Source organism: Haemaphysalis longicornis, unplaced genomic scaffold, assembly GCF_048455015.1.
Source record: "Haemaphysalis longicornis isolate Haplotype H1 unplaced genomic scaffold, Haemaphysalis longicornis Haplotype H1 scaffold_1, whole genome shotgun sequence".
In the NCBI taxonomy this organism is placed as follows: domain Eukaryota; kingdom Metazoa; phylum Arthropoda; class Arachnida; order Ixodida; family Ixodidae; genus Haemaphysalis; species Haemaphysalis longicornis.
The window spans coordinates 64,874,712-64,901,645 of NW_027526203.1; the positions used below are offsets into that span (position 1 = coordinate 64,874,712).

At 49.0% G+C, this 26,934-nt stretch overlaps 1 protein-coding gene across 5 annotated transcripts in view; it reads left to right on the forward strand.

Annotated features, from left to right (window-relative positions):
- Nucleotides 1-26,934, forward strand: part of LOC144176773 (uncharacterized) — a 281,475-nt gene that overhangs the window by 16,401 nt on the left and 238,140 nt on the right. For 4 of the 5 annotated variants that reach the window (XM_077705232.1, XM_077705229.1, XM_077705230.1 and 1 more), the window contains exon 3: nucleotides 6,161-6,298. In XM_077705232.1, coding sequence (XP_077561358.1) covers nucleotides 6,161-6,298 — 138 coding nt within the window. Of the gene's footprint in view, nucleotides 1-6,160; nucleotides 6,299-21,414; nucleotides 21,562-26,934 lie in introns of those variants that run through there. The other variant, XM_077705235.1, reaches the window with a different exon arrangement.

A 26,934-nucleotide genomic window follows, 5' to 3' on the forward strand; every position in this document is an offset into this window, starting at 1 on the left:
AGAATTTGGAAAGAAAGAAAGAAAGTGAAGAATTAGTCCGAATGGCGCTGGCTACCACCCCCAAGCACAGGAAACAAACATACCTAACATAAATACCCCAGAAAGTGAATGGGAAAATCGCCCCGCCGGTAGCGTAGTGGTTATCGCACCAGACCGGTATTCTGGAGGTCGTGGGTTCGGATCCCACCTGGCGGGCATTTCTTCTTCACTTTCTTTCTTTCTTTCCAAATTCTTAATCTGTTTCAATGATCTACCACATCCTCCCCTTTGCTTTCCGAGGTTTTCTCGACTGCCAACCCTTATTTCTGTGTTATATATATATATATATATATATATATATATTGTTACGAGGGAAACGGAAGAAACGAAACTTGCAGAGAAGACGACGAAAACGAACTGACCGGCCGCGAGTGGAAAAGAGGAGGAAGACGTTGGTGCTCCGCGCTACTCGCTCTGTGCTCACCGCTCCCCGCCTCGGATTCCCTGCGCGCTGGCCGCCCCATCTTTAATAAAGCCCATCTCATTCCCTACGACCGTGTCAATTGGTGGAGGTGCTGGGTATCGACACCCCCTGGAAACAACCGACGACTCTTGACGGAGCAGGCGGATTCCTGGGCTACCCTCCAGACAGACCGGCATGCCGAACACCCGAGCTACTGACGCCGCTGCACCATCAAGGGTGAGCATCTGGCCCTACCCGAGGGAACCGCGCAAGTTTTTGGGGGCTCCTGATGAGGACGTAGAAGATTGGCTGAAGCATTATGAAAGGGTCAGCAAGTACAACCACTGGGACCCGGCGTCACAGCTCGCCAACGTGCCCTTCTCTCTCGATAAAACCGCCCTTGTGTGGTTCGAAAACAACGAGGATAAGTTGACTACGTGGGATAACTTTGTTACCGAGATTAAGAAGTCTTTCGGGGATTCAGGCGCTAAAAAGAAAAAGGCTGAGCAAACTCTCGCGCAACGAGCCCAGGTTCCTGGAGAAACCTGCACAACCTACATCGAAGAAGTGCTCCAGCTGTGCCGCCTGGTTAACCGTAGCATGTCTGATGAGGACCAGGTGGGGCACCTGCTCAAAGGAATTGCTGAGGACGCGTACAACTTTTTAATAACGAAGGAAGACCTTGTGACTGCACAGGACGTGATTCGCCACTGTAGGGCGTTTGAGGCACTGAAGATGCGGCGAATTGCTCCCAAGTTCGGTCGTCTAGCAAACGTCACCACCGTAGCGAGTGTGGACTTCAATTCGAACCCTTCCGAAGATATCGCGTCACTGGTTCGCAGAATTATCAGAGAAGAGCTTGGCCAGCAAAGCGTCTGCCGCGACTCGCCCTGCCAACATTGTCCCGCTCCAGTCCGCCCCGTCTACCATCAGTGTGCATTGCAAGAGTCACCAGAAGAGCCTCCGATGCCCTGGTGTGAGGACAGTTCGAGGTTTCGGTCAACCACTTTTCGGAATGAACGCTCTGGAGCCCGGGCTAATCGGTCCCCGTTTCGGAGGTTTGCATCGTCCAATAGTGACCCTCCGCGCCGACCTCCTGATGATCACAGGCGACCCTACCAAGGATATGTTGCGCCCCGACCGCCTCCTGTTTGTTATAACTGCGACCTCCCCGGTCATATATCCCGATTTTGTCCCTATCGCCTACGGCAGCCTCAAGGAAACTTCGCGAGACCACCTACGGCAATGCGCAACAACCCGCCTCACGACACGACTATACCGACTTCCACTTTCTACCGGTCCAGCCAGTCAAGCAACATGCGCCATGACTCGCCCGCGTCCGACCGCAGCTTCTCTCCTCCACGTGCGCACCAAGCCCGATCACCCTCGCCGCGGGGAAGGCGAGGATCGCCGACGCTGGGAAACTAGCTTCTGCGACCCACGGGGGTGAGGTCGCGAGACGGTCGCTTTCACCAATTCCCCCACCTGTGATAATGTCAAAAAACAAAGTGATCGTTAGTGTGAATGGTGTAGAAACGTTAGCTTTAGTGGACACTGGTGCCGCAGTTTCGGTTATGAGTCTTTCTTTCAAGAATCGTCTTGGACACAAAGTTATGTTTGCGTGTGATCGCAACGTTCATTTCCGCGGTGTCGGGGGCGAGCATCTGCGCGCTATCGGCGTTTGTTCCGCGACAGTTACGCTTGGTGAAGAGGCATTCCGAACGGAGTTTATTGTGCTGGCGCAAGCTACCCATGATGTTATTTTGGGTATAGATTTCCTACGCGACAGCGGAGCTACGCTCGACTGTGGTACTGGTGAGATTTCTTTCCGGAGTGAAATTCTGCCCACACCAATTGACGATCCCAGCGAGACCAGCAAAGGTGTGCTTTCAGTTGCTGAAGACACCCTGTTACCAGCTATGGCAGCTTCGTTTATTCCGGTGAATTCTGCTCGTTTTCGTTCAAAAAGCTGCACTATTTTAATTGAAGGCGATGCGAACAACATGGTCAAGAAAAATATTTTGGTGCCCCGAGCTCTGGTCGAGGCCACAGACGGACGTAGTCATGTGTGGACGGTAAATGCATCCAGTGAGCCAGTAGTCCTTCCCTGTGGATTCAAGATAGCCAGCTTCGACGAACAAGTCAACGTCGCCATTCAAGCGGTGAATCACAACCCCGACCATACCACGACAGACAAACCTGACTATACCGCCGCCTTTAAGCGCATGATCAACAACTCCCTTTCGTCCGTCGAACAGTGCGAACTACTGAAAACGCTCGCTCCTTATGCCTCGACTTTCGACTTTGCCCAGGGCGATCATTCCTTTTCCGTTCCTGCCTCCCGGCTACAGCATCGAATCAACACCGGCGATGCGACCCCTATACGCCAGAAGCCATATCGAGTGTCGCCTTCCGAACGAAAAATAATCAATGACCAGGCGCAAGAGATGCTAAGCAAAGGGGTGATCCGCGAGTCCTCAAGCCCTTGGGCCGCACCCGTGATCTTGGTCAAGAAAAAAGATAACTCATGGCGATTTTGTGTCGACTATCGTCGTCTCAATGCTGTCACCAAAAAGGACGTATATCCCCTACCGCGCATCGACGACGCTATCGACTGCCTTCATTCCGCTTCATATTTCTCCTCTCTCGATCTCAGGTCAGGATATTGGCAAATTCCGGTGCACCCATCCGACAAGGAAAAAACAGCCTTCGTGACACCAGACGGCCTATTCGAATTCAACGTCATGCCTTTTGGGCTTTGCAATGCGCCTGCGACGTTTGAAAGGTTTATGGACACCATTTTGCGCGGCCTTAAATGGGAGATATGTATGTGCTATTTGGACGACATCATAATCTATGGCACGACGTTTAGCGAGCATAACCAACGCCTTGGAATTGTTCTCGACAGGATTCAAAAAGCAGGGTTGGTTTTGAATTCAAAGAAGTGTCATTTCGCAGAACGTCAAGCAATCGTGCTCGGGTTTCTCGTCGACAAGGACGGTATTCGGCCCGACCCGCAAAAGATCTCAGCAGTTCGAGGCTTCGTCACACCACGTTCGTTAAAAGACCTCAGAAGTTTTTTGGGCCTTTGTTCCTATTTTCGACGTTTTATTAAGGATTTCGCCCAACTTTCTCACCCCCTGAATTGCCTGCTACAGAAAGACACCCCTTTTGTGTGGACGCCAGAATGTGAAGCCGCCTTTCAGCAACTAAAGTTTTTACTTACTTCGAGCCCAGTTCTTCGCCACTTCAACCCAGCTGCTCCTACCGAACTTCACACCGACGCCAGTGGAGTCGGCGTTGGTGCTGTACTCGTTCAGCTAAATAGCGGTGCGCAGCACGTCATCGCTTATGCCAGCCGAACGTTAACGAAAGCCGAACGTAACTACACCGTTACTGAACTTGAGTGTCTCGCTGTGATCTTCGCCGTTCAAAAGTTTCGTCCATACCTGTATGGGCGTCACTTCTCCATCATCACGGACCACCACTCACTATGCTGGCTCGTTGGCCTGCGGGACCCATCTGGTCGGCTCGCTCGCTGGGCATTGCGCTTACAAGAGTACGATTTCTCTGTGTCGTACAAGAGCGGACGCCGACACACTGACGCAGACTGCTTGTCACGCCTTCCTGTCCCGGCGCCTCCGTGTGACGACGATCACTTTGATGACTGTCTGGCATCTCTGTCGACTGCAATTCCCACCGCCTCCAACTTGAAGGAAGAACAACTGAAGGATAGTTCTTTAAAAACCATGTTTGATGCAGCGCAGCGAGCGCAGCCATCGTGCCCGTTTGTCGTGCGCGACGGCTTGTTGTTCAAGAGGAACTATTCGGTGGATGGCGCCCGCTTCCTTTTGGTTGTTCCAGCCAGTCTTCGCGCCGCCATTTTGCATGCTACGCACGACAACCCCACAGCTGGTCACCTTGGCTTTGTGCGCACGCTACATCGGCTCAAACAGAATTTTTACTGGCCAGGAATGCGGCGACTTGCGAAGCAATACGTTGCCGGCTGCCTGCAATGCCAGCGTCATAAACGCCCTGGGAGCCCTTCGCCGGGACCTCTGCATCCCGTGACTCCACCTATGTCACCATTTGAACAAGTCGGAATAGATCTTCTTGGACCTCTACCGAAGTCTTCGACAGGTCACCGGTGGATTATCGTGTGCGTCGATTACTTGACACGATACGTCGAGACGGCCTCTCTCGTTGCAGCTACAGCTGAGGACGTCTCAGCCTTCCTTCTGCATTCTGTTATCCTTCGTCATGGCGCTCCGCGCGTTATCATCAGTGACCGCGGGCGACAGTTTACGGCAGACGTTTTAGAAGAACTATTGAGACTTTGTGGCTCTGTCTCTCGCCATAGCACCGCATACCATCCGCAAACTAATGGTCTGACGGAGCGCACAAACCGCACGCTGACCAATATGCTATCAATGTATGTTGCGTCCGACCAGAAGAATTGGGACACTGTGCTGCCATTCGTTACGTACGCCTACAATACCGCCAAACACGAAATTACTGGCTATGCTCCATTTTTCCTACTCTATGTCCGTGCTCCACGTACATTTCTCGACAGTATCTTGCCCTTCTCACCACATCACCACCTTTCACTTGCCCAAACTTTGTGCCGTGCTGAAGAGGCGCGCCGGCTCTCCCGTATTCGTACTCTGAGCTCGCAAGCTCGTACCAAGGCTCGCTACGATGACCGACATCCTCCCGTCGCTTTCACTCCGGGCGAACAAGTTTGGTTATGGACTCCGGTGCGCAAGAAAGGACTGCACCAAAAATTCCTCTCCACTTACTCCGGACCGTTCGTGGTGCTCTCCCGCTTCAACGATGTCAACTATGTCGTCGCCAAAGTCACGTCTAATGGTCGCCGCTCGAGCAGGACACAGGTCGTGCATGTAGCTCGCCTGAAACGCTGTCACTCTCGCACCCCTTAACTCGCTCGGCGAGCTTCGTCTGCCCCGGGGGAAAATGTTACGAGGGAAACGGAAGAAACGAAACTTGCAGAGAAGACGACGAAAACGAACTGACCGGCCGCGAGTGGAAAAGAGGAGGAAGACGTTGGTGCTCCGCGCTACTCGCTCTGTGCTCACCGCTCCCCGCCTCGGATTCCCTGCGCGCTGGCCGCCCCATCTTTAATAAAGCCCATCTCATTCCCTACGACCGTGTCAATATATAAAAAGCATGTTCTCTTTGCTGAAACGTAGGCCACAATCGTGCTTTTACCTTGTTCGAAGTTTTTCTTCTCTTGTATTTATATATATATATATATATATATATATATATATATATATATATATATATATATTTCTGTACTCATTATGTCGCTTACAGTTTTCTTCTGAACACTGTCATCTTATTCTATTGTGTTAGTCTTAGGTTTTTTTCTTTTTTGTGCGCCAGCATGAAGACCTCTCGGTTGTTCCTGTGCACATTAAATAAATGATTGATTGATTGATTGATTGATTGATTGATTGATTGATTGATTGATTGATTGATTGATTGAATAATTGATTGATAATATTATTAGTTGGGTAATTTTCATACAGTGGCCTGGTTTCTTTCGTATAGTACACGCGTGTGGAGCCGGGGAGCTTTGAAGGAAAGCTCCGTGATCCTCGATTCCAATGACTTGGCCAGTGAACAAGAAATGATCACATTAGTTTTCGGGTAACAGAGGTTCGCGGTGCAACTGCACTGCTTTCTGTGTCGCAGCCGCTGCTCACGACGCGGAGCCCTCGGAGAATGCGAGCACCATCGTGATACAGACGACGCCCAAGAGCCCCGAGGGTCCCGACACGACGAAGGCGGTGAATGCAGCCCAGCAGCCGGACGCAGCACCCAAGCCCGCCGGTGAGTGTTGGGCCAATCCGGGACCGAAAATGGCGGGAAGGAAAGCGCCGAGAGAAGCGTCCTGCATGCGCCAGAAACGACGACACGCGGAATGTTTTATTTATTTATTTATTTACTCTTGTACCCACAGCGCCTTTCAGGCATTACAGCGAGGGGGGGGGGTTACAACACAGTTTTAACAGTGTGGTAGTCTGCAATAACAATGCATTGTAAGTACCGTAATGAAGAATACACCGTACACCGTACACTACACCGTACACTACAACAATACACCGTACACTACAACAAACACCGGTATACATTCAAGAGCACTACGAAGCAAAAGTTGCGCATGTCAGTGTTAATGTATGGACCAACATAAATTCCTAGGTATCCAACACTGCACAAATATAATAGAACCATGTACAACGAGATTTCAAAGGGCGGCTGCAAAAGCTTCGTTGTCTAATATGCTAACTGTGGCAGCAGGCAGTCGATTCCACTCTGAAACTGTTTTGGGGAAAAAAGTGTTTTTAAAAAGATTAGTTCTGCAACTATATTCTCTAACCTTGAGTTCATGGTCTGTTCGTCTGGATATATAATGCGGCTGAAAAATGTACTGATTGCGGTCTAGTCCAGTGTGGCCATAAAATATATTGTGAAAGAACTTCAAGCGCAAACTTTGCCGTCTTTTTCCTAAAGGCTCCCATTTTAATGTTTCTTTTGTAGCATAAATGCTAAGGTTTCTGTCATAGTTACCGATAACGTAAGTACCTTGCAGCAATGTTCTGAACTCTCTCAAGTTTTTCGCGATCGATACTCGTGCCAGGGTCCCATACAGTGCATCCATACTCTAAAATTGGTCTCACGTAGCTCTTGTAGAGAACTTCGCGGGCTTGCTGAGGAAACAGCTTCGTGTTACGCCGTAAGAATCCAAACACCTTGCATGCCTTTGCTGTAATGAAATCAACGTGCCTGTGCCAACACATGGATGGTGTGAGGAATATCCCTAAGTACTTATATTCTGAAACCGTCTGCAACGGAGAACCAGATTGAGTATAAAATGTTGATGGCATACGTTGTTTTGTGAAACGCATGTGGACAGCTTTTTGTACGTTGATTTGCATTTGTGATTTACAGCACCAGTTTTCTATTTCAGCTAGATCGTTTTGTAAGATAGCGGTATCAGCAGCGCTTGTAATTTCCCTATATATTATAAGGTCATCAGCAAATAATCTGACGGAAGAAGCGATGGTGTCGGGAAGGTCTTTTATGAATATTAAAAAGAGCAAAGGACCCAGCACTGAGCCCTGAGGAACACCAGATGTTACGCGTACCGTACCCGATTCTGCGCCATTTACCACCACATACTGAGAACTTAAGGATAAGTATTCCTGAATCCACTTAATAACCTGTTCATTAATATTAAACCAACGTAGTTTACATAAAAGCAATCTGTGATCTACAAGGTCAAACGCTTTCCTGAAATCTACGAATACCGAGTCAACTCAGGAGTGATCATCGAGTACACTACAAACTTCATGAACGAATTCCGTTAACTGGGTTGTACAGGAAAGCCCCTGCCTGAAACCGTGCTGTTTTGGATTAAGAAGGTTTTGATTGGTTATGTGTTTCATTATGTTGCTGCACAAGACATGCTCCAATATTTTACAGACATTACTTGTTAGAGATATTGGCCTATAATTGTTGACCAGTTCCCGAGGACCTGATTTGTACACAGGCACAACGCGTGCCACCTTCCATTCGTGCGGTAGGCTTCCCGTGCTCAATGATTTCGAGTAGAGTCCCTTAAGGAAGGGTGGAATAAACGGTGCACACAATTTGAGAAAACCGCTCGTCAATCCGTCCGGCCCTCCGGCTTTGCTGGAATCTAAGCGTTCGAGAAGTACTTGAATGCCGCTTTCCTCAATAACTATGTCATCCATGTTTACCATGCTGCTGTGGGAAGGCGAAGGCAGAATCCCATTCGACGAACACGATGAGAAAATGGAGGCAAAAAACGTGTTGAAGCATCTGGCTTTATCTGAGCTATTTTCTATTTCTGTTCCGTTATGCTGAAGTGAGGGAATACAAACTTTGTCTTTTTTGTTACATTTGACAAGATTCCAGAATAACTTTTTCGTTGTTTGGAATCGAGAAGGCAAATCATGAAAAAATTCTTTTTTCGTCTGGCGGATTTTTGTTTGCAGGAGTTTTGTAATGCATTTAAGTTGTTCGCAATTCTTGGGGGTGGGTTTTCTTTTAAATTTTGTATATATCCTGTTCCTTTTATTAGTAAGGCGGCGCAGCTGACCATTAAACCATGGCTTAGATTTGGTACGATGTGAAGTCTGCACCCACGAGGGCACGTACTTTTCTTGTAGCTCAAGCATTTTTGCTCTAAAAAGGAGCCATGACTCTTCAATTGTGCTTGCCCCCCCCCTGAAAGTTGTTCGAATTCTGGAAAGAATTCCTGTAATGCGAAACCTATTTGGTTTACGTCCCCCTGGCTGTAATTATACATCTTCCTAGATACCGATGCTTGCGTCTTTTCGTACGTTAGCTTCATTTCACACAACACAGCTTTATTGTCGCTAATACCAGGTACCACCAAAACCCTCTTTCCTAAAACCCTCTTTACAAAACCCTCGCGTTACTATTTGATACAGGACCCCTTAGAAAATGTGCAACCTTTCTTTCTTGCCATAAATGGCATTTAGTATAATGGGGAAATGTATTCCTCCTCTTTCGTGGTTTTGGACTAAGGACTCCTCCCTATTGCTTTTCGCAATAAACACGTTTACTCTCTCTCTCCCTCTTTCTTGCCAGCCTTTGAGGAAGAAAGAAAATTCCCGCGGGATGGGATGCATCTATCTCAGCTAGCTACCACAGTTCAATGGCCGTCGATTCTGTCAGTCTGTTCGCACGTGTGGTGTATTTACGAGCGTGTGAATGCTTCCTCTTCCGTCGACGAAAACGCCCGGAATGTAAGAGCGCGGGTAGCGGCGTGTGCCGCCTCGTTTCCCTCGAGGGAACAATGGCCTGGTGTCCACACAATCTGGATATGGAGGGATCCTTGATTGAAGATAGTATCTTCAGCGCTGAGGGAGAGATGCAGCCTGTACAGTAGTTGCGGCAAGCCTGTTGCGAATCTGTGAGGATTGCCACGTAGTTAGAGGAAGCCGTGGTCGCTGCTAGAGCGATGGCTGTCTCTTCAGCCGTCGTGGTGCTTGCGTGGAGAAGGCTGAGGGGGGTAATATTGACCGATTTGGAGTCGACGACAACCATTGCGTGAGCAGGGCGGGATGTATACGGAGCGACGATCGTGTATCGGGTGTCCGGTTTGTTGTGGTATTCGGCTCGGAGGTGGGTGACGCGGGCCTGTCTTTTGCCTTGATTGAAGGAAGGGTGCATGTGTTTGGGGATGGAAGACACGAAGATATGAGCGCGGAGTGACGGAGGGATACGCTGGGGGGTGTCTAAAGGCAGAGGAGTGGGGTAGCCTAGTTTATGCAGTACCGTGCGACCCGTAGGGGTGAGGGCAAGACGAGTGAGTTGCTGGACCCGCTGTGCTTCGAGGAGCTCAGAAATGGAATTGTGGATACCTAATTGCAGAAGGCGGACAGTAGGCGCGAAGGCAGGGAGGCGGCGGGCGATTTTGTACGATTTCCTGATAAGGGGGTCTATTTGGCATGTTCCTTTGGTTTGAGGTTGACGTAGGAAGTACCATATGTAATGCAGCTGATCAGTAGGGCTTGAACAAGACGGCAGGTGTCTGGTTCTTTTAGGCAATGGCGCTGGGTGCAGATTTGTGAGCTCGGTGACTGTGACATGAAGTTGTGGGACAGTCGCTGCCCCGGGGCCATCTGCGTGTTACGTCACACCAAGTATACAAAGTGAGGGCACTTGGGGAACGGGCATGGAATCGACCGTGTCTGACGGGTCCGAAGTGGGTTTTGGAGGTCGGCCTCGGGTGCGGGCTCGAAGAACGAGGAGTGGGGATTTATGTGGTGCAGATGTCAGACCACGCTGTTGCATGTACCTGAGGGTGCAATCAACGGCTTGCTGGATAATGTTTTGTTGATCTCCGGGGGATCCTGTGTTAGTCCAGAACGTGAGGTCATCCGCGTAGAAAGCGTGCTAAACGTTGGGGATGGCAGAAAGCTGAGCCGGGAGTTGAAGAAGGGCTATGTTAAAAAGGAGTGGGGAGATTACAGAACCCTGTGGTGTTCCTTTCGGTGGAGTCGGGAAAGGGTCAGACTGGAGGGTGCCAATACGGAGCGTCGCGGTGTGGTTCTTGAGAAAAGCCCAGACGAAGTTGTATGTGGCCTCCCCGCAATTGGTTGCTTGGTGCCCTTGGAGTATTCCTGCAAGGGTGACATTATCAAATGCTCCTTGTACATCTAATGCAAGTATGGAACTGGGGTGCGTTTTGCTTAAATTTTCGATAATTTGCTCTTTAAGTTGTAAAAGCACATCTTGGGTAGAGAGGTGGGCTCGAAATCGAAACATGGTATGAAGACAGAGGTCATTGTCCTCCAGGAATGCCGTAAGTCTGGAGTGAACGAAGTGCTCGAAGGCATGATGTGAGTGAAATAGACCGAAAGTTGTCAATGGAGATTGGTTTGTGCGGTTTCGAGATGTGGGTGATGTCGGCATGACGCCACTGGGGAGGAAGAGTGCCGGCGGCCCAGTGCTTGTTGAAGAGGGCAAGCAGGGAGTTGAGGGTGTCTTCATCGAGATTTCGTAAGGTCTTGTTGGTTATTCTATCTTTACCAGGAGTGGTATTGCGCGTGATGCGGGTGAGGGCCTGCTTCAATTGTTGAATCGAGAAGGGGGCATCAAGCGCATGTTTCGGTGCACCCATGTAGTCTTTAGATGGAGAAGGGGGCGGGGTTTACGGGGGACCAAAAAACTTCGTGTGTAGGGTGTCTAGAAGGTGGGCAGGGGGATAGCGGTAGTTATGAATCACACGTTGAATTTGGTGATTTGGTGATACGTGGCAGTCTTGGGGTGCTTTGAGTCCAGCAGATGCCTCAGAATACGCCACGCACGCTTTGTGCTAAGCGTACCATGCAGCTCGTCAGAGAATGAGCGCCAATTTTGGGTTTGTAGGGTTCGAGCGTATTCCGCGGCACGATGGGTGACTTGAGCGATGCGGCGCTTTAACGAGCGATTGTGATTGCGCGTCTTCCAGCGGTTTACCAAGCCTCATCGGGCTGCCCACAAATGTGCGAGATGGGCGTCCACAGAGGGATTGGCTGTAGTGAGGGGGATAACTGTTGTGTACTTCTGAACCAGGGACAGAAGCTGCGATGTCCGTTCTTCGAGGTCCGTGATGTCATCTGGCAGGGAGGTGGGATCCTTGCGGAACGAGTACCAATCGGTGAGAGTAGCGTGACCGATTTTACGCTTGAGAGAACCGCGGCTAATAGTGAATGCCAGAATGTGATGGTCACTCCGCAAAGTATCCGGTAGTCTCTGCCATTCGAGGTAAGGGGCATTTCGAGCGAAAGTCAGGTCCGTGTTGGTGTCGCATGAAACACTGTTCCCTATACGGGTCGGGAGGGCTAAGTCGTTGCACAGCGTGAATCCGTGGTGCTGCGTTGCGTGAAGGAAGACAGTGCCTTTCCTTGTGGTTTGGTTATAACCCCATGAGTCCCCATGAGTGGTGGGGGGCGTTGAAATCCCCAAACAGAAGAAGAGGGTTAGAGCCGGCTTTTTGTGTATCCATCAGGAGGAGGGTGTCGATAACCTTAAGCGGGTGCTGCGGGGGCTGTACACGTTGAGGATAAATAGGCTGTGTTGACCCGGGTGAGTTGGGAGAATCTCGACGAAAGTGCGGTTAATGGATAAAGGGATATCATGCTGCTGCGCCATGACCGTTTTGGAGGCGAACATTGCTATTCGATGAGAGGGATCCTGGGTGAAACATTCGAAGCCACGAAGCGTTTGGGTTGGCGTATCGGTTTCCTGGAGGGCAATAACGTCCGGGGGAGATTGGCATATGTAATGACCGAGCTGGGCTTTTTTGGTGTTATATGACCGGCAGTTTCATTGATAGACGGTAATCGCGGAGGGGTCAGTCATCATCGGAGTGGAGGGGGGTGGCGGCGGCTATCTGGGCATCGGGATGCTGAGATACCTTCGGCTTCTTCGGTTGAGGAGTCCTGTCGCCTTCGAGGGCGTCAAGGCGCTGCAGAATAGCCTGGGTAAGGTTGTATGGGCTCGCCTGTTCTAGGGCGGTCATGCGCTGGGTGAGTGAGTCAGTGAGCCGAAGGAGAGTCTGGGCAGTGTCGGTAATGGTTTTGTTGAGAGCAACCAAGGCATCGCTGATCTGTTTTTCGACAAGCGGCATGATTTGCATACGAATTGTTTCCTCAGTGAGGGCGTCGGCTGGTACGTCAGAAAGGGAGGGTTGGGCTGGGGTTAGGAAGGCACTCTCTAGGGGAGGTAGCGTTTTCGGAGCTTGTTGGGAAAGGCGGTTAGCGTTTTCGAGAGCTTCAATACGCTGGAGCATGGCGGCGTTTTGCTCTTTTATTTCGGCTAGAAGTTGTTCTATTGCGGGCGGGGCCGGGACAGTGTGGTTTGAGAGGCTGGTGCAGGTCGCGTGGGGAGAGGAGGGAAGGAGTTGGCAGCAGAGCAGCGTGAGACAACAGCTGACCAGCTCACTTTTCGGGGGTCGGCGCCCGATGCTGGAGGGGCGGTTTGTCCAGAGGGTGGTTTGTCCGAGGCTTAGAGACTGGGGGTGCAGGTATAAGTTTCTTAGGGTAGTCTTTGCTTGCGGTTGCATAGGGGACGCTTCAAAGTTTGCACTCTGGATTGCACGGATGGTTTGCGGGAGGATTGCTCAGTTCACAAGCGGGGCAAGTCGGACGGTCGGGATGCGGGCAGACATCTTGCCTGTGGCCGATGTTGCCGCACAGTTGAAAAACTTGTACAGTCCGGCGGAATGGGCTGCAGCGTTACAGGAGGCTGTCGACTTTCACGTAGAAGGGCACGTGAGGGCCCTGGAAGGTAAGGAGTTGCTGAGGTGGTGCGCCCCATGAGGCGAGCATGTATAAGTTGAGGCCTGTTTGCTTGCAGGAGGTCGCCGAGAGCTGCATTTGTTGTGTGCGGGTCCAAGCCGTGAATGACTCCCCGACAAGTGTTGCGAGGTGGCTTAATGTACGGCATGATTTGTTATTGTACTCCTCCGATTTGCACACATGTTGTCTTGTTCAGCGTGATGGCATGACTGGCGTTAGGCGTGCTTCTGACGACTAAATTTTGGGACGTATGGATTTGGATAACGATGATGTTGTATAATTCCTGCTGGGTAATAGCACTTGCTGTTGCGAAGCTTTGGAGAATGGTGCGAGGAGGTCAGGCCGCGACGTTAAGGCCGGAGCGGAGTCGATAAACCACGGTGTAGTTTTCTTTCAGCAACCGCGGTTGTGGTGCACGGCTGGTGTTGGCGCCCGTGGTAAGTGGAACTCTTGGCTCACCGCGCCGGGGCGATAAAGCTGACGTGGCATTGCCCGGTGGCTTCGGAGGCGCTTTCTTGATGCGTGAGTGAATGACATCGGTCCAGGGGTTGTCCGGTTGGATAGTGCGGCCACTCAGTTGGTCGAATTTTATGGCCTCTTGGCGCTTGGAGTGGGAGCTCTGCGCCAATTTAGTTTAGAGGCACCAGTTTAGTGTATCGGCCCCCTGGTGGCGAATCCAGCGCAAAGAGATTCCGGAAAAAAAGCAAGGTTTGAATACTAGGAATGTGGATACAATCCAACCAACAGAGTAGCCACACTCTAGTTTTGCTCAAACCCACGACGACGCAAGTCTCCAGAATGATAAGGCGAGTTGCAAGCCGACGCGCCGGAATGAGAGAAGAGGATACTTTGTAGCTGGTGCGCAGCCTGGTAGTGAGCAGGGTTACATACAGTCTGCCCTACCAGAACATGAACCTTTCCGAAGAAAAACAGGCCGAAATAATTTTAAGAAAAGCGTACAAGACGGCGTTAAGGCTACCGATATGCATGTCAACCGAAAGGCTACTGGCCTTAGGGGTTCACAACACATTCCAAGAACATAAAGACCCACTCAAAGCTCAGACTGAGAGGCTGATGCAGACCCCGACGGATAGGACGCTCCTGCAACAGCTGGGTTACACCGAACAGATCAGAGAAATTTCGAAGACAATAGACATTCCTGATGACATCTGCCGGACGTTCCACGTGGTCCCCATACGTAAAAACATGGACCCCAACCTCCATCAAGGTAGGCGCCAAGCACGAGCGGATTACATACGCCGCACGTTCTCTTCCAAGAACAACACAGTGTACGTGGACGCAGCAACACAAGATCCAAGGAAAGGACGAAGGGTGGCTGTAGTCATAGACTCAGACCTCCATATTATCCCCTGTGGCTCGCTACGTCATTGTACCATGACAGATGCTGGGGAGCTAGCTGTCGCTCTGGGTGCGGCGGAAGGCATCCGGACGAGCCGGTCATTTACAATAATTTCCGACTCGCAAGAGGCCTGTCGGCACTTTTTGAAGGGACGAATAAGCCACTGCGCACTCCGTGTACTCCTCCAGGCTCAAAGTGGCGTACATCAACATCCTCAGCATCCACCTAAGATTCACCACAGGATCCTGTGGGCCCCGGCGCGATCGGGAATAGAGGGAAACAAAGAGGTGGACAGGGTAGCTTGAGGCTATAGTACCAACCGAGCACCCGATGATTCCGACCTCGAAGAACCTACGCCAGTCCCCTCAGGATACTCGGCCACATTGGCATACTGCAGGGGTATCAGGAAAAGGTACCCTCCGCCACACGAATCCCTGACCAGGGCAGAAGCCATCGACTGGAGACAGCTGCAGACAGGCACTTTCCCTAACTTAAACATGCTGAGTAAAATTTATCCAACTCGATATGCAGACGCATGCCCATTGTGCCATCGAGAAAAACAACCCACCCTCTACCACACCACATGGCAATGCCAAAGCGCAAAGGCTGTCCCCAAACTCAGAAACCCTAATGCGGAGCAATGGGAGGCACTGCTGGCCAGCGCCTGCTGTGACGACCAGATCGGTCTGATTCAGTGGGCACGCAAAGCAGCAGAGGCCGTTGGAGCCCTGGACCAAGGGTACCTACCACCTCTGCTTACCCCATCGGGAACTGTTGCACAAGGCACGAGCCCTCGGTGGAGTGCCGTCCAACCACTAAAAAATATAAATAAACGTTTTCCTCCTCTGCAGGCGCGGCGCCTGCTCAGTGAGGTTCAATCTATGCCCTGTGGGTAGTTCCATGACAAGCAGGCGCGGTCCCCAGTTGTGCCCGCAACTGATTCTCTATATCTAAACGCCCCCCGGAACTTAAGCCAGCTCCAGTTTTGTGTCACCTGACAAAAAGGGGAAAAATAGTAACGCCATACTTTCAAAAACCAAGGAAGCGCTAGATTATGAGCAGAAACCCAACAAAATGCGCACTAACACGAAAGAAGACACAGCATGTACGTCTAACAGCGCAAATTTTTGAACTACTTTTGGAATTGCCCGCTGGCCCTCACACCGTCTCAAACTCTGCCCGGCAAACGATGGATGGTGCCACGCTGCCAAGTTAAAAAAACGCCCTAAAATTGTAGTTCAGGATGGCACCCCAGAAAACATTCACGTAAAAGAGAGAGAGAGAGGGCTCTTCACTGTAAACTGGATAGTTCAGGCCAGTTAGCGGCGGGGCTTATACTTGGCATGACCCTACATAGAAGCGCTTGAGCCGATCTCACAATAGCGAAGATGCAGAAAATATTTAACACTTTGGACCCCATTGTAAAATGCCTAACCAATGGGATACCAGAAATGATGAAAGGAACAATAACGCTCACGCAGTCACTGATCATAAACCAGATATCCTACAGCTTGCTTTACCCCAAAGCTACCCACACAGAAGAAAACCAAATAAACACTGTCGTCAGGACAGTGTATAAGGCAGCCCTGAACATCCCAATTTTCACTCCCCTGGCTTCGGACTTGGCTGCGGGTTCTAGCGCGTGCTAACGCGTTCCACTTCGGGCGAGATGTGAAATTCTGCGGACGAAATCATCCGGGCCTGCCAAACATGGAGAACTTTCAGCGGAAAGTTCAGAAATAAAAGAGGTCATCACATATGGAGCGGAAACTTGGCGTCTTATTAAACATAGAACAAATAATAATCGGAGTAACACTTCGAAACAGGAAACGAGCTTCGTGGATCGGAGAAAAACTAGAGTAGAAGGTATCGTATAGTTCAAATAAAGAAAAAGAAATGGACTTGGGCTGGTCAAGTAATTACGTGAAATGACAATCGGTGGACTACCAGGGTGACAGAGTGGTCACCGAAAGACAGGTCTAGAAAAAGAGGAAGGCGAATTACTCAATGGAGGGGCGAAATACAGAAATTCGGAGGCAAAAAATGGACTTCAGCGGCGTGGGACAGGAGCGGTAAGGTCGATGAGAGAGGCCTTCGTCCTGCAGTGGACCTAGTCGGCTGCTGCTGCTGCTGCTGCTGCTGCTGCTGCTGATGATGATGATGATGATGATGATGATGATGATGATGATGATGATGCAACATCCGGGACTCCGACGAAACTAGAGGGGCCGCCAGCTCTGCTGATTCTCCAGCCTTTCACCACTAGTGCAAGGTGCACCTTTTTTTCCCGGGGGTTTCCAGAAATGTTTGCGCACCGGCGTTCAAGTTTGCGAGGGGCGGGAAGTACTCTGTATCTTTCTGCAACATTCTTCATGTTGTGCTTAAGGTTTACATAGGGGAGTACTACTGTTCTTGCGTTGGATGAGTCGGGTGGTCTTTTGTGTACTTGGCCCTTCGTTATCCACAACGAGGACTCAGCAACACTCGCTAAGACAGAACTCGCACCGACTGCAGTCTCTTTAGCTGAGAGCCGAAGCTCTCTCGAGCAATGTTTTTGTTCGTGTTTTCGTAACAGACCGTCTGCTACAACTTTCACGGTGGCAAACTACCCGCTCAGTCAAGATGTATGGGCGCTGTTAACACTGCTACTGCAAGAAAGAACCTGGAAGCACACTCTCCTTACCCCGAACTAACGTGTTTACATTGTGGGTGTGTACTTGTGTAAATGTGTACTGATGGTCGCTCGCCGGCCCTAGTCCTCCCACTATCTTACAATGAAGCACAGCTGTCTTATCATGAACTAATGGGGGAATTTCGAGTTTCTAAGAGAAGCGAGAGAAGGGAAGCGAGTTTTACTTTCAGATAAACTACTTCTTCCTATACCGGCCCTAACCATGGCCTGCGCCGGGTGACGGTGCGCGGTTACCCGCCCTGTCCCGCCACCATTCCCGGCCGTGCTTGTCGTTGTTCACGTGCCTCGCCTAAAGCCTTACTGTACGCCTGTGCCATCTGCACCTTGGATAGCACGAGGACGGCACTTTTCTATTAAGTGTTTGCAAAATCTGGCGCTGACACAAGGCCCTCATCTTCATCCCCAATCATATCATCTCCTGGTCTTGCGTACTTGGCCCTGTTAATTTGTGCTGCGCGGTACCTGGCATTCCGCTGTACGAACCTATAAAATACGCAGTAATATGTTTCGATGGCTGTAAGAATGACGTGTCGGCGTAAATTTTTAACTGCCTGCATTAAGTGCGGACACGCAGTGGCGGAAAAGACCAGATACTCCGGGATGATTCAAGGAAATGTCCTTGGGGCCCATATTATTTCTGCTCTGTAACTTCTTGAGTCCGTGAAAGCGTCGATGTTTGTTTATTTGCTGACTCTTGTCTTTTGTAGAAAGCTGTTGAATCAACTGATGCCTAAATAACCATCAATAACAGTATAAATTCTATATATAATTAAGGCGACGAATGGGGAATGAAGCTTAACCAAACCAAAACAGTATTTATCCGCAAAACGAATAAAATATGTCCCCGTTGTACGCTTCGTCAATGACAGATGTTTAAAATTTTGCAAAACAAGTAGCTTTAACTATCTTAGCATATTTACAAATAACTTAACCTGGTCAACGCATATCGACACAATTGTGCATCAACACGTTCGTAAACTCGTCCTTTTACAACACAAACAGAAAAAATCTCCTTTTCCGGTTAAACGTCTTGCATACAATACAGTAATCAGGACTCGCTTGGAATACGCGTGTATCGTTTAGTGTCCCGACTTTGGAAACGACATTAACAAACTAATGATTTCAGAGGCTGGCCGTCCGGCAATCGTTTTCGGTGATATGACTCGCCAACCAGCTTAATGAAAATAAACAACATCATGGCACTACACAACTGCTGAAAAATAACTAAACTTTCTTTATCAGCTTTGGAACCGTAAGCTTTCACTTGACGCTGTACCTTACCTGCAACTTTTGCCGCACAGACCTACCAGGAAGTATCACCGTCTTAAATTTACTCCAATTTTTGCACGCGCGAACAACGCTAAATTTCCTTTCTTCCCCTATACAATAAGTAATTGGAATGCCTTGCCGACCGAAACCTTCTTAATAACAATGTTCCTCAGTTTATTAGTCGGCTCATTTAATAAAATGTAAAGCGATTAATGTCTCGTGCCGGGCTTCAGTAGGGCCGTCTTCTCTGTTAATGTGTAGAATTTCTGTTATAGAGATTTCTGCTTAATCGAGTCGTTCTTTTGCTTCCCTGTTTTGTACCGTATTAGTATTATATTTGAAATATCCATGTGCTCTTTTAGATCTTTCGACTGTTCATTACTCTTTTGTATTGTATTAACAAACCATTCCTACTTGGGCCACCCATGACCTACAGCTTTGTACAAATACAAGTTTATTTTTCAAATGAAAACGTGTACATGCGCATTATCCAGTCAGCATAAGCCCTGAGACTTGTGTGTAGGCTGAGTAGTGTCGCCTGAAAGCAGTTTAGCCAAGATGTGCAGACACTAGACAAGAAATAGCACCAAAAACTTATGCACATAAGTACAACTGTTAGAAAAAAACGTTTTTCTTTCTGAGAACAGAAACAAGCAATACTAACAAGCATCCTTGATCTTGTACACGGCAGAACAGATCAGTAACACAGGCAGGAGAAATCACTTATTAACTGCAGACAAAGCAGCCATGGTACGTGAACATTTGTTTATGTCGGCTATTGATGTGAGTCTGTCTTTTATTTTATTGATGAAAAATGGCACATAGAAAGGAAGAATTCTTTTCCCGTAGCTTGGTAGGTTGTAGGTTTGTGCGAGTTGGTAATCCATGCTGTCCCATTCTTTTGTAATCCATTCTGGGTTATCCATCATTTTACCGTAATCTGTGTATATTCTCGGAACAATACATCTGTCCGCATGTCTTAGAGGGCGTACTTGAATTTTTGGTGTTGTAAAGTCTAGAAAGTAGTAACTTTTAATAAGTGCATCAAACATAAATTGAGCATGAAGCATAGTGGCGGAAATGTCTTCCCCATGCTAGGACGTTCTTTAGGCAAGCTTATAAGCGATGTTACGAATGACTATATAGTTAGAATTTAGTAGGCTAACGCTGGAATAAGGGAAAAACAGGGAAGGAGCAAAGACAGCTAACATAACAAATGAAGAGGAAATGTCTACAGAAACGAATGGAGGAAAAAATGAAATGGAAGACGTCCTCAGAGAGGCATAGATCAGAGAAGTTTTGTTTAAGACAAGACAAAATATCGACTATTGCTCCATACGCCGTGTTTTGCTTTATAAGGCTAGAGCGGGTGTCCTGAGAACAAGAAGCTTTGTGCGGAAGTATAGCGAAATTATGGGGCATCTGCGGACTTTGGAAAGCGAACAAACGATTTGGCACAGTGCCTTGGAATCCGTCGAGATCTGTATGAAGGATGTATCCGGCTTCTGGCTTCCCAGTGGTTTACGTGCAACACAGGGAAAAAACTGCCAGGACACCTCGGCACCTGCGTCGCAACTACGAACGCGTTTATGTCCAAGTCCTTCACTTCGCACATCACTCTGCACATTCTGCGCAGAAGCTGCCACACTGCGACACATCATGTGGACCTGCACCCGAAGTCAGTCGTCCCGCTCTCCTCTCTTGCTGAGATGAACACAACTCCGGCCTAGAGTGTCACCCGCTCTTCAGAGACACGAGAAGAGGCAAAGAAGATGTTTTTTTCGCTCCACGGGCCATAGAAAGCTTTCGCCTATAAAAGCTACAAGGCTATAGAGCAGGCTAAAAGAAGACAACAATGCTGGCGGAGTAAAAGCAGAAAGGAGAATATAGCATAGAACCTAGTGTTACGAACAAAATTTAACTTCGGCCTTCCGCTAACAGTAGCGCTAAAAGTAAAGAGTAGTACAACGTAGACACATCCGCTTGTCTGGTGAAGTGACCCCATCACCCAGGGATGCCATAAACAATCAGTCAATCCGCCATGACCTTTTTGTGCTCTCCTAGCTGGCTTTTTTAAGTCAATTCACCGTGGTTCAATGTATTCTGTAGGCTCCGACCTGCAGTTTGCGGCAGTCACCAATAGGCAGTTTAGGCTTTCTGTACGCTTTGTAAACTGGTTGGGTATTGTAGCGTCTATCAGCATTTGACAAAATGGTATACATTTTAGGTACCCGTAGGAAACATTTAAGCTTAAGCCCAGCCCTTGCGTTATGAGGTCAGCAACGGTCCAACGTTAGTGACACAGCTTGCAAGTGAAAAAGGCAACATGGACCGTGACAGCCGCGTCGAGTTTGCTTATTTTGATGCAAAATGAGCCGGGAGAGGTGCTATAGGCAGTCGCCAAAAACAGGGAATGTGTGCGCGAGCATGAGCGTGTGACATACTGAATTCGTTCAAATGAAACGTTTATGTTGAATGGCGGTCTTTGAGGGCAGAATAGAAGCGGGTGGGAGTTGAACTAGATGGCAGCACACCGAATGTGAAGCTGAGTGTATTTGATGGCAGAAGTGCTGCAAAAGTGAGCTGCTTCGTCTGAAAGGGCGGTTCCAAGCCGCAGTTGAAGGTCCGCTGGAAGATCCCCCCTTCGCAACAGTAGTGGCGTCACTCGTAACGTGCGAAATCCCGTCGGCTACGAGAGCGTACATTCGCCTGTGGGTATGTGGTGAAGGTCCGTCCATTCACGTGGCGTGCCCTGAAAGAATGCCCCGTGCTCTCCGCGTCGCAGCGGCTGACGGCGAGCCGGATGTGCGTCGCGCGCATCGCTCGCCTCAGCGGGAAGCGAGGAGAGGAAACGTCGAGCACACAGAAGTCGGCCGCGCTCTTTCGACGCCGCCCCGTACACAGCGCGCCCTTGACCTGCAGAGCTGCTCAAGCAGTAAGTGCTCCTTCGATTCTTGGGAGTTCGCGAGTACCCTACCTTTGTTATTGGGTAATGTCACCCAACGATGGGGCTTCGCTGTTCCTACAGAGCTGATTATTGCTTTTGTTTGCGAACACATCCACACGCGTCCCTCTCATGGCTCAGCATGCGCTGGAGGTGTCTTCATCCTTGAGCTGTGTACCGACCTCCCTCTGAAATAGTGGGCACAGATGTGCCGCGTGAAAAGTGCTAGGTTTGCATGCACGTCGCATTACTGTAGATTATTTATTGAGGGCAGTGCTGGGATATAGCATTGCCATTGCCTGCATTGTACTTGTTTCATGTCAGATAATCATTCGTCGAAACCTCTAGGCCCTTTTCTCCCCACTGATTTTTTTCGTATACTCTAGCCGCGTTCGTATAGCGTGACGGCAAAGAAAAACAAAACGAGGGGCTGCAGCCCATACCAGACTTGATGAGACGGCCACTGAACGACCCATTGTACCTCACGTCGTCTGATACCCACTATTTGCCGTCGCCGGCGTTTCCTGTGCGAGCGTTTCTGCGTGAGCTTTTCTGTGCGCTGTTTATAAGAGCCACTTCGCGTTTACCGGGCTACAGTAGCGTAAAGTGCTGTCGCTCTGCTACACTGCAACGTGCTGAATTTCATCTACAGTGTCTTTTTTTCCTGGAAATTGGCATTAGCCAGCTGTTGGCATGAAGACCCGTCGGTGAAAACACCACTTTCGCCACGGTCCCCTGAAGGACGTATCAACCGGTTTATACTGCATCAGGCGACGCGCTCAAGTTTAGCTCGGCTGTGACTGCAGGGCGGCCTCTCACGCCACGAACTGAGCCCGTAATGTAGCAGCCAGGAGCCACTCGCCCCGACACGGCCGTGCAGGTGCGCCGATGTCGGGGTGTGAAATGCGGAGCACGTTGTTCCTGCATGCACGACACCCGCGCAACGCTGTGGGGCTGCAACCGGCACCTGTACATTCTTGACGCAGACGTGACATGTTATCGTACAGACTCCTGAACCCAACATTCGCATCCTGCAGTGTAGTGATTGTGGCATGATGTGTTAATTCTCTGTGGTATTTGCAGCGACTCATGTAAGAATACCGAATAAGGATAGCTGTATCCTGGAGCGAGGAGGGCTCAACAACGGTTCTCTCTCACTCCACATTCGGAACATAACTATACGACAGAACGTGCGGCCGGCTCCAGTAGAGCATAAGATATTGATGTGAACTTTCTTGAAATATACCAACGTTACTTCTCGTCTAGCACCGGTAGCATCACAACTGCCATTACTATTACATCGAGAATAAGCGCAACGGCGTCAACCAACTCCGATCTTTTGTGAAATGTCGCACTGCGACAGCACAAAAAATAATGGCGCAATTTAGGCCCAATATTTCTACATATTGACTTTATTTGTGATTCATAAGAAGCCAAACAGCGAGTAAAAAAAATCGCGCCAATCCACCCCGTGAATGTGGTTGGAAAGCAAAGCTGTAAACGGCACCCATAACGATTACCCATGCGACGTCACTTAAATTCACTCACATCGCTCTACAAATAGTAAAACCAGATAGAAGTGAAATGCCCTTAACCACACCACTTATTACTTCAAAGAGATTTTCTTGGTAAGGTTAAATCAATGCATTATGCTTGAACGGTGTCTGGTTGAGTTGTATTGGTGTAGCACAAGAGTGGAAACTTTTTTTATAAAACTAAAGTAAGCTCCAAACCGGTGCTAGACGATCTGACTTCTCCGATATTTGCGGCAGAGAAGGAGGAGGAGGATGAAGAAATACTTCTGTTCAGATTTCTGAACAGCCCAGAGTGCAGCCCTGGGTAGTGAGCCCTTCTTTTTTGGGGCCCATACGCAGTCCGCACGGCCTGTCCGCTGAAGCTGGGTAGGTAGAGAGGAGCTGGACAGCAGCATCTCCCATTGCTCTTGTTGGGTAGTTGACGGAAAGAGAGGAGGGTGCTCAGGGCTAAAGTCGCACACCCCGATTACGTGGCGGAGTGCTCCTACTTCTGAGCAAAATTTAGATTCAGCGTCGTAGCGATTCGGATGCATTAAGTGAAGACGCGTAGGCTGTGGGAAGGAGCCCGGATTGTATGAGCCGTAGGGTAGTTTTTTGTTCTCTCGAATGGTCAGGGTAAGGCGAAGGCACGGTCTGTCTCAGAAGGCGATAATCCTGGGTCATCTCCATGAACGTGAAAACCGGGTAACTGTCCTCGTGAAGCTCCATAGCACGGGAGGTAAAGGCGCAGGCTTGTGGGTGGGCGTATTTGTGGCCCACAAATTGAAGCGTGAGGGGGCGATCCAGATGAGCTGAATGGAACCGTTTGGGGAGTGGTTTTTTAGCACGCGCAGTGCAGGTCAGGACACCCAACCCGACTGGTAATTCGACTAGGCTTGCTGAGAATCGGTGACTGCCCTCCGAACCCCTGGTTGAGTGAGAGCCAAGGTGATGGCTGCCTCTTCTGCTGCCGTCATTTCTTGGTTCCTAAGCGAGGTACACGCAAGGAGGTTGGTTCTCTAGGTAGCCACGATGATGGCGTATTGCTGCCCTCGATGTTTTGAGGTGTCTGTGTAGATAACTGCATGATCCCCACCGAGGGTGGTGTTTAGTGCTTGAGCCCGTGCTTTTCGGTGACCCTCGTCATGTGAGGGGTTCATATTTTCAAGCAAAAGGAGCATCTTTAGTTTTAGTTGCCAAGAGTCTAGGAGTACGTCAAGCGGAGTGACATTCTGGGCTGCCCAGTCAATCTGGTGAAGCATGCGATTACCCACCGAAGTTCTGAGTCGGACATTCTGGTTAGAAAGATGGCCTTCTATCAGCTCTTCCACCGTGTTATGGAGCCCCGTGCTAAGCAGCCTCTGTGTAGACGCACTAATGAGAAGACCAATGTGCTGCTCGACCGCCTTTCTAATCATTATATAAAACATCTCGATGTCTTCCTTATCGAGGAGAAGACAGGGGGTTGACGTAAGTGACTCTCGAGAGGACAAAAGCTTCAGTTAATCGAAAGGTACCGAATTCCTTTAGGCCTCGCTTCTTGGTGGCAAGTCGCCTGATCATGTGAGACGTCATTCTTGGTGTTAGTCTCGAGATGTAGGCCCAGGATCGTGATGCTGGGGCTTGGAGTGATGGCCTGGCCATCAAGGATTATTTGAATGTATTCCTTGATTTGGCGTGAGGGCGGACGACAAGGAGCTGTGATTTTTTACGTGAACACTGGAGGCCACCGGCTTTAGCACATTGGCGTACTAGAAGTGTGATGCCATGCATTGGTGTGACCTTCATTTATTAATGTAACTCTTAGCATATGAGCAAGGTGCGCACAGGGCCGCTAGACGGGCGTGAGTGGTCGCGTGACGCTTTCACATGGCATTCAGCGAGAACGCATGGGGTAAACCCGTAGATGTGCTTGGTGAGTGCAACACTTGTCTTCTCCATCTTCGCGTGGGCTCGTAGCTAAATCGGTAAGACAACGAGTTCTCGCTTTGTTATTCTATTAGTTCCAGGTTCGATTCCCGGCCTTGCCTGTAAATTCTTTTATTTGTTCGCTGGAGTTTTCTGGTGACACCAACGGTCGCGAAAGAACCCTTGGGGGGTAGAGGTAAAAAGCTTTGCTTTAAAATGTCGTTACCGCCCTTATTGTGGCTGTCTCGAAAGAGAGAAGGCAATAACGAATGCAGGGTTTTCACGCTTACACAACACTAGGTTACCCTTGAGCAAGAATTGGTGCTGCAAGGTTTCGGCAATCTTTTCCAGAAAATTCGCACCACAACTTGTTTCAGGTGGCAATTTTTCCTAAACGGGCACCACAACCGCGTGCAGCCACCTTGTAGAAACTGTGATGGTCAATCAGGCGTCGCAGTCACTGCTACGTCTTAGTGGACGTTGTTCTTCGAAACATAGGCTTCTTTTTATCCGCTGCGCTGCATGCAGACTAGTCTGTTAATGCACGCACGCGAACAAAATATGTAAAAATAGCTTTTCTTCAACTGAAGCTCTAGTTCAAGGCCAAAAAATATTGCTCCTGTTTGCGGTTTTGTTTGTTCCATCTTCTTCCGGACGTATTTAATGGCGCATTTCACTGCAACCAAAGCTCCTTGTTTATTTCATAAGCAGTGGGAGGATGCCGACGTAACCATGCAACGCAATAAGTGTTATCAAGAATTTGAGACTATTTTACGCAAGATAATTCAAAAATCTTAGTGAGATCACACAAGAAGTTATTTAAGCAAGGATTCCTGAAGCAGTCGTCTAGAAGTGTTAGCACGACGCTTTGGGCCTTGAGTGACGCATTGCAAAAGGTCGCAAAAGCAACCATTTGCAATACATATACACAGCGGATTGCTGAACAGCTGAGAACATTCTTGTTGATGTCTAAATAACCTCTAGTCAAGCAGCTTCAAAAACTTTTCAAGAGGCTTTGATAACTTTTTGCGAAAAAAACTTCTTATATACATTTACTGAAGACTTCCACCGCTACACCACTATGTGCTTGCGCCGTTAAGCCAGCCTCCAGTAATGCTACGAGCTGTCTTCACAATTGACACACGAAGGAGGGTGCTTCGAAACACTCACTTCGCCTTCCCACTATTCTCCAAATAAGCAACTTTGCTTAAACTGCTACACAGTTTAAAAGGTACTTAATCATGAAAGAGTGGCTGGTCATTGGCGAGTGTTCTGGAAGCACCCGCTGAGAAAGCCAAGTGGGGACAGCTGACAGTAATATTCGAGGCTGACCTGTGTGAACAACAAAAGCACCCAGCAGGCAGTGCGGAAGATGATGTTGGTGCAACGTAGATAAGAGGTTTTCGCTTAAACTTACAAGAAACTGAATGCATAACGTCAGCTTCGACGTAGCCTTGATAAGTTACCGTTGTGTGTCCCGTGCAGTATAATATTATTGCAATAGCAACACGTAAAGTAAACCTTCGAAGTAAACCTTCGCTATACACATAGAAGCAGTGAGAACTACCGGTGGAAGCTTCTACAAAAGAAAATGTAACCTTCAACAAGCTATTCATTCATGACCAGTAATGGTATCTTGGGGGGCATGCATGAGAAGTATGACTTGCTGCCATAGATCCTAGTACTTTTTTTCTTGACTCCAGCCATCTTGCCGCATGCAGGGAGATACCTGGGTAAAACACATTATGCAGTGTCACTTAAAAATTGTATCGTAAGTAGTGAAGAGGGAAAGTAATCAGATAGACAGAAAGACAGATACTTAAAGAAACTGGAGAAGGTATTCCTATTAATTTCAATATAAACTTCGTATCCACACTTACACTATAGATGCATTCATGCGTATACGTAATAAAAAAGTGCATGCAGATGACTAGTGTAGTGC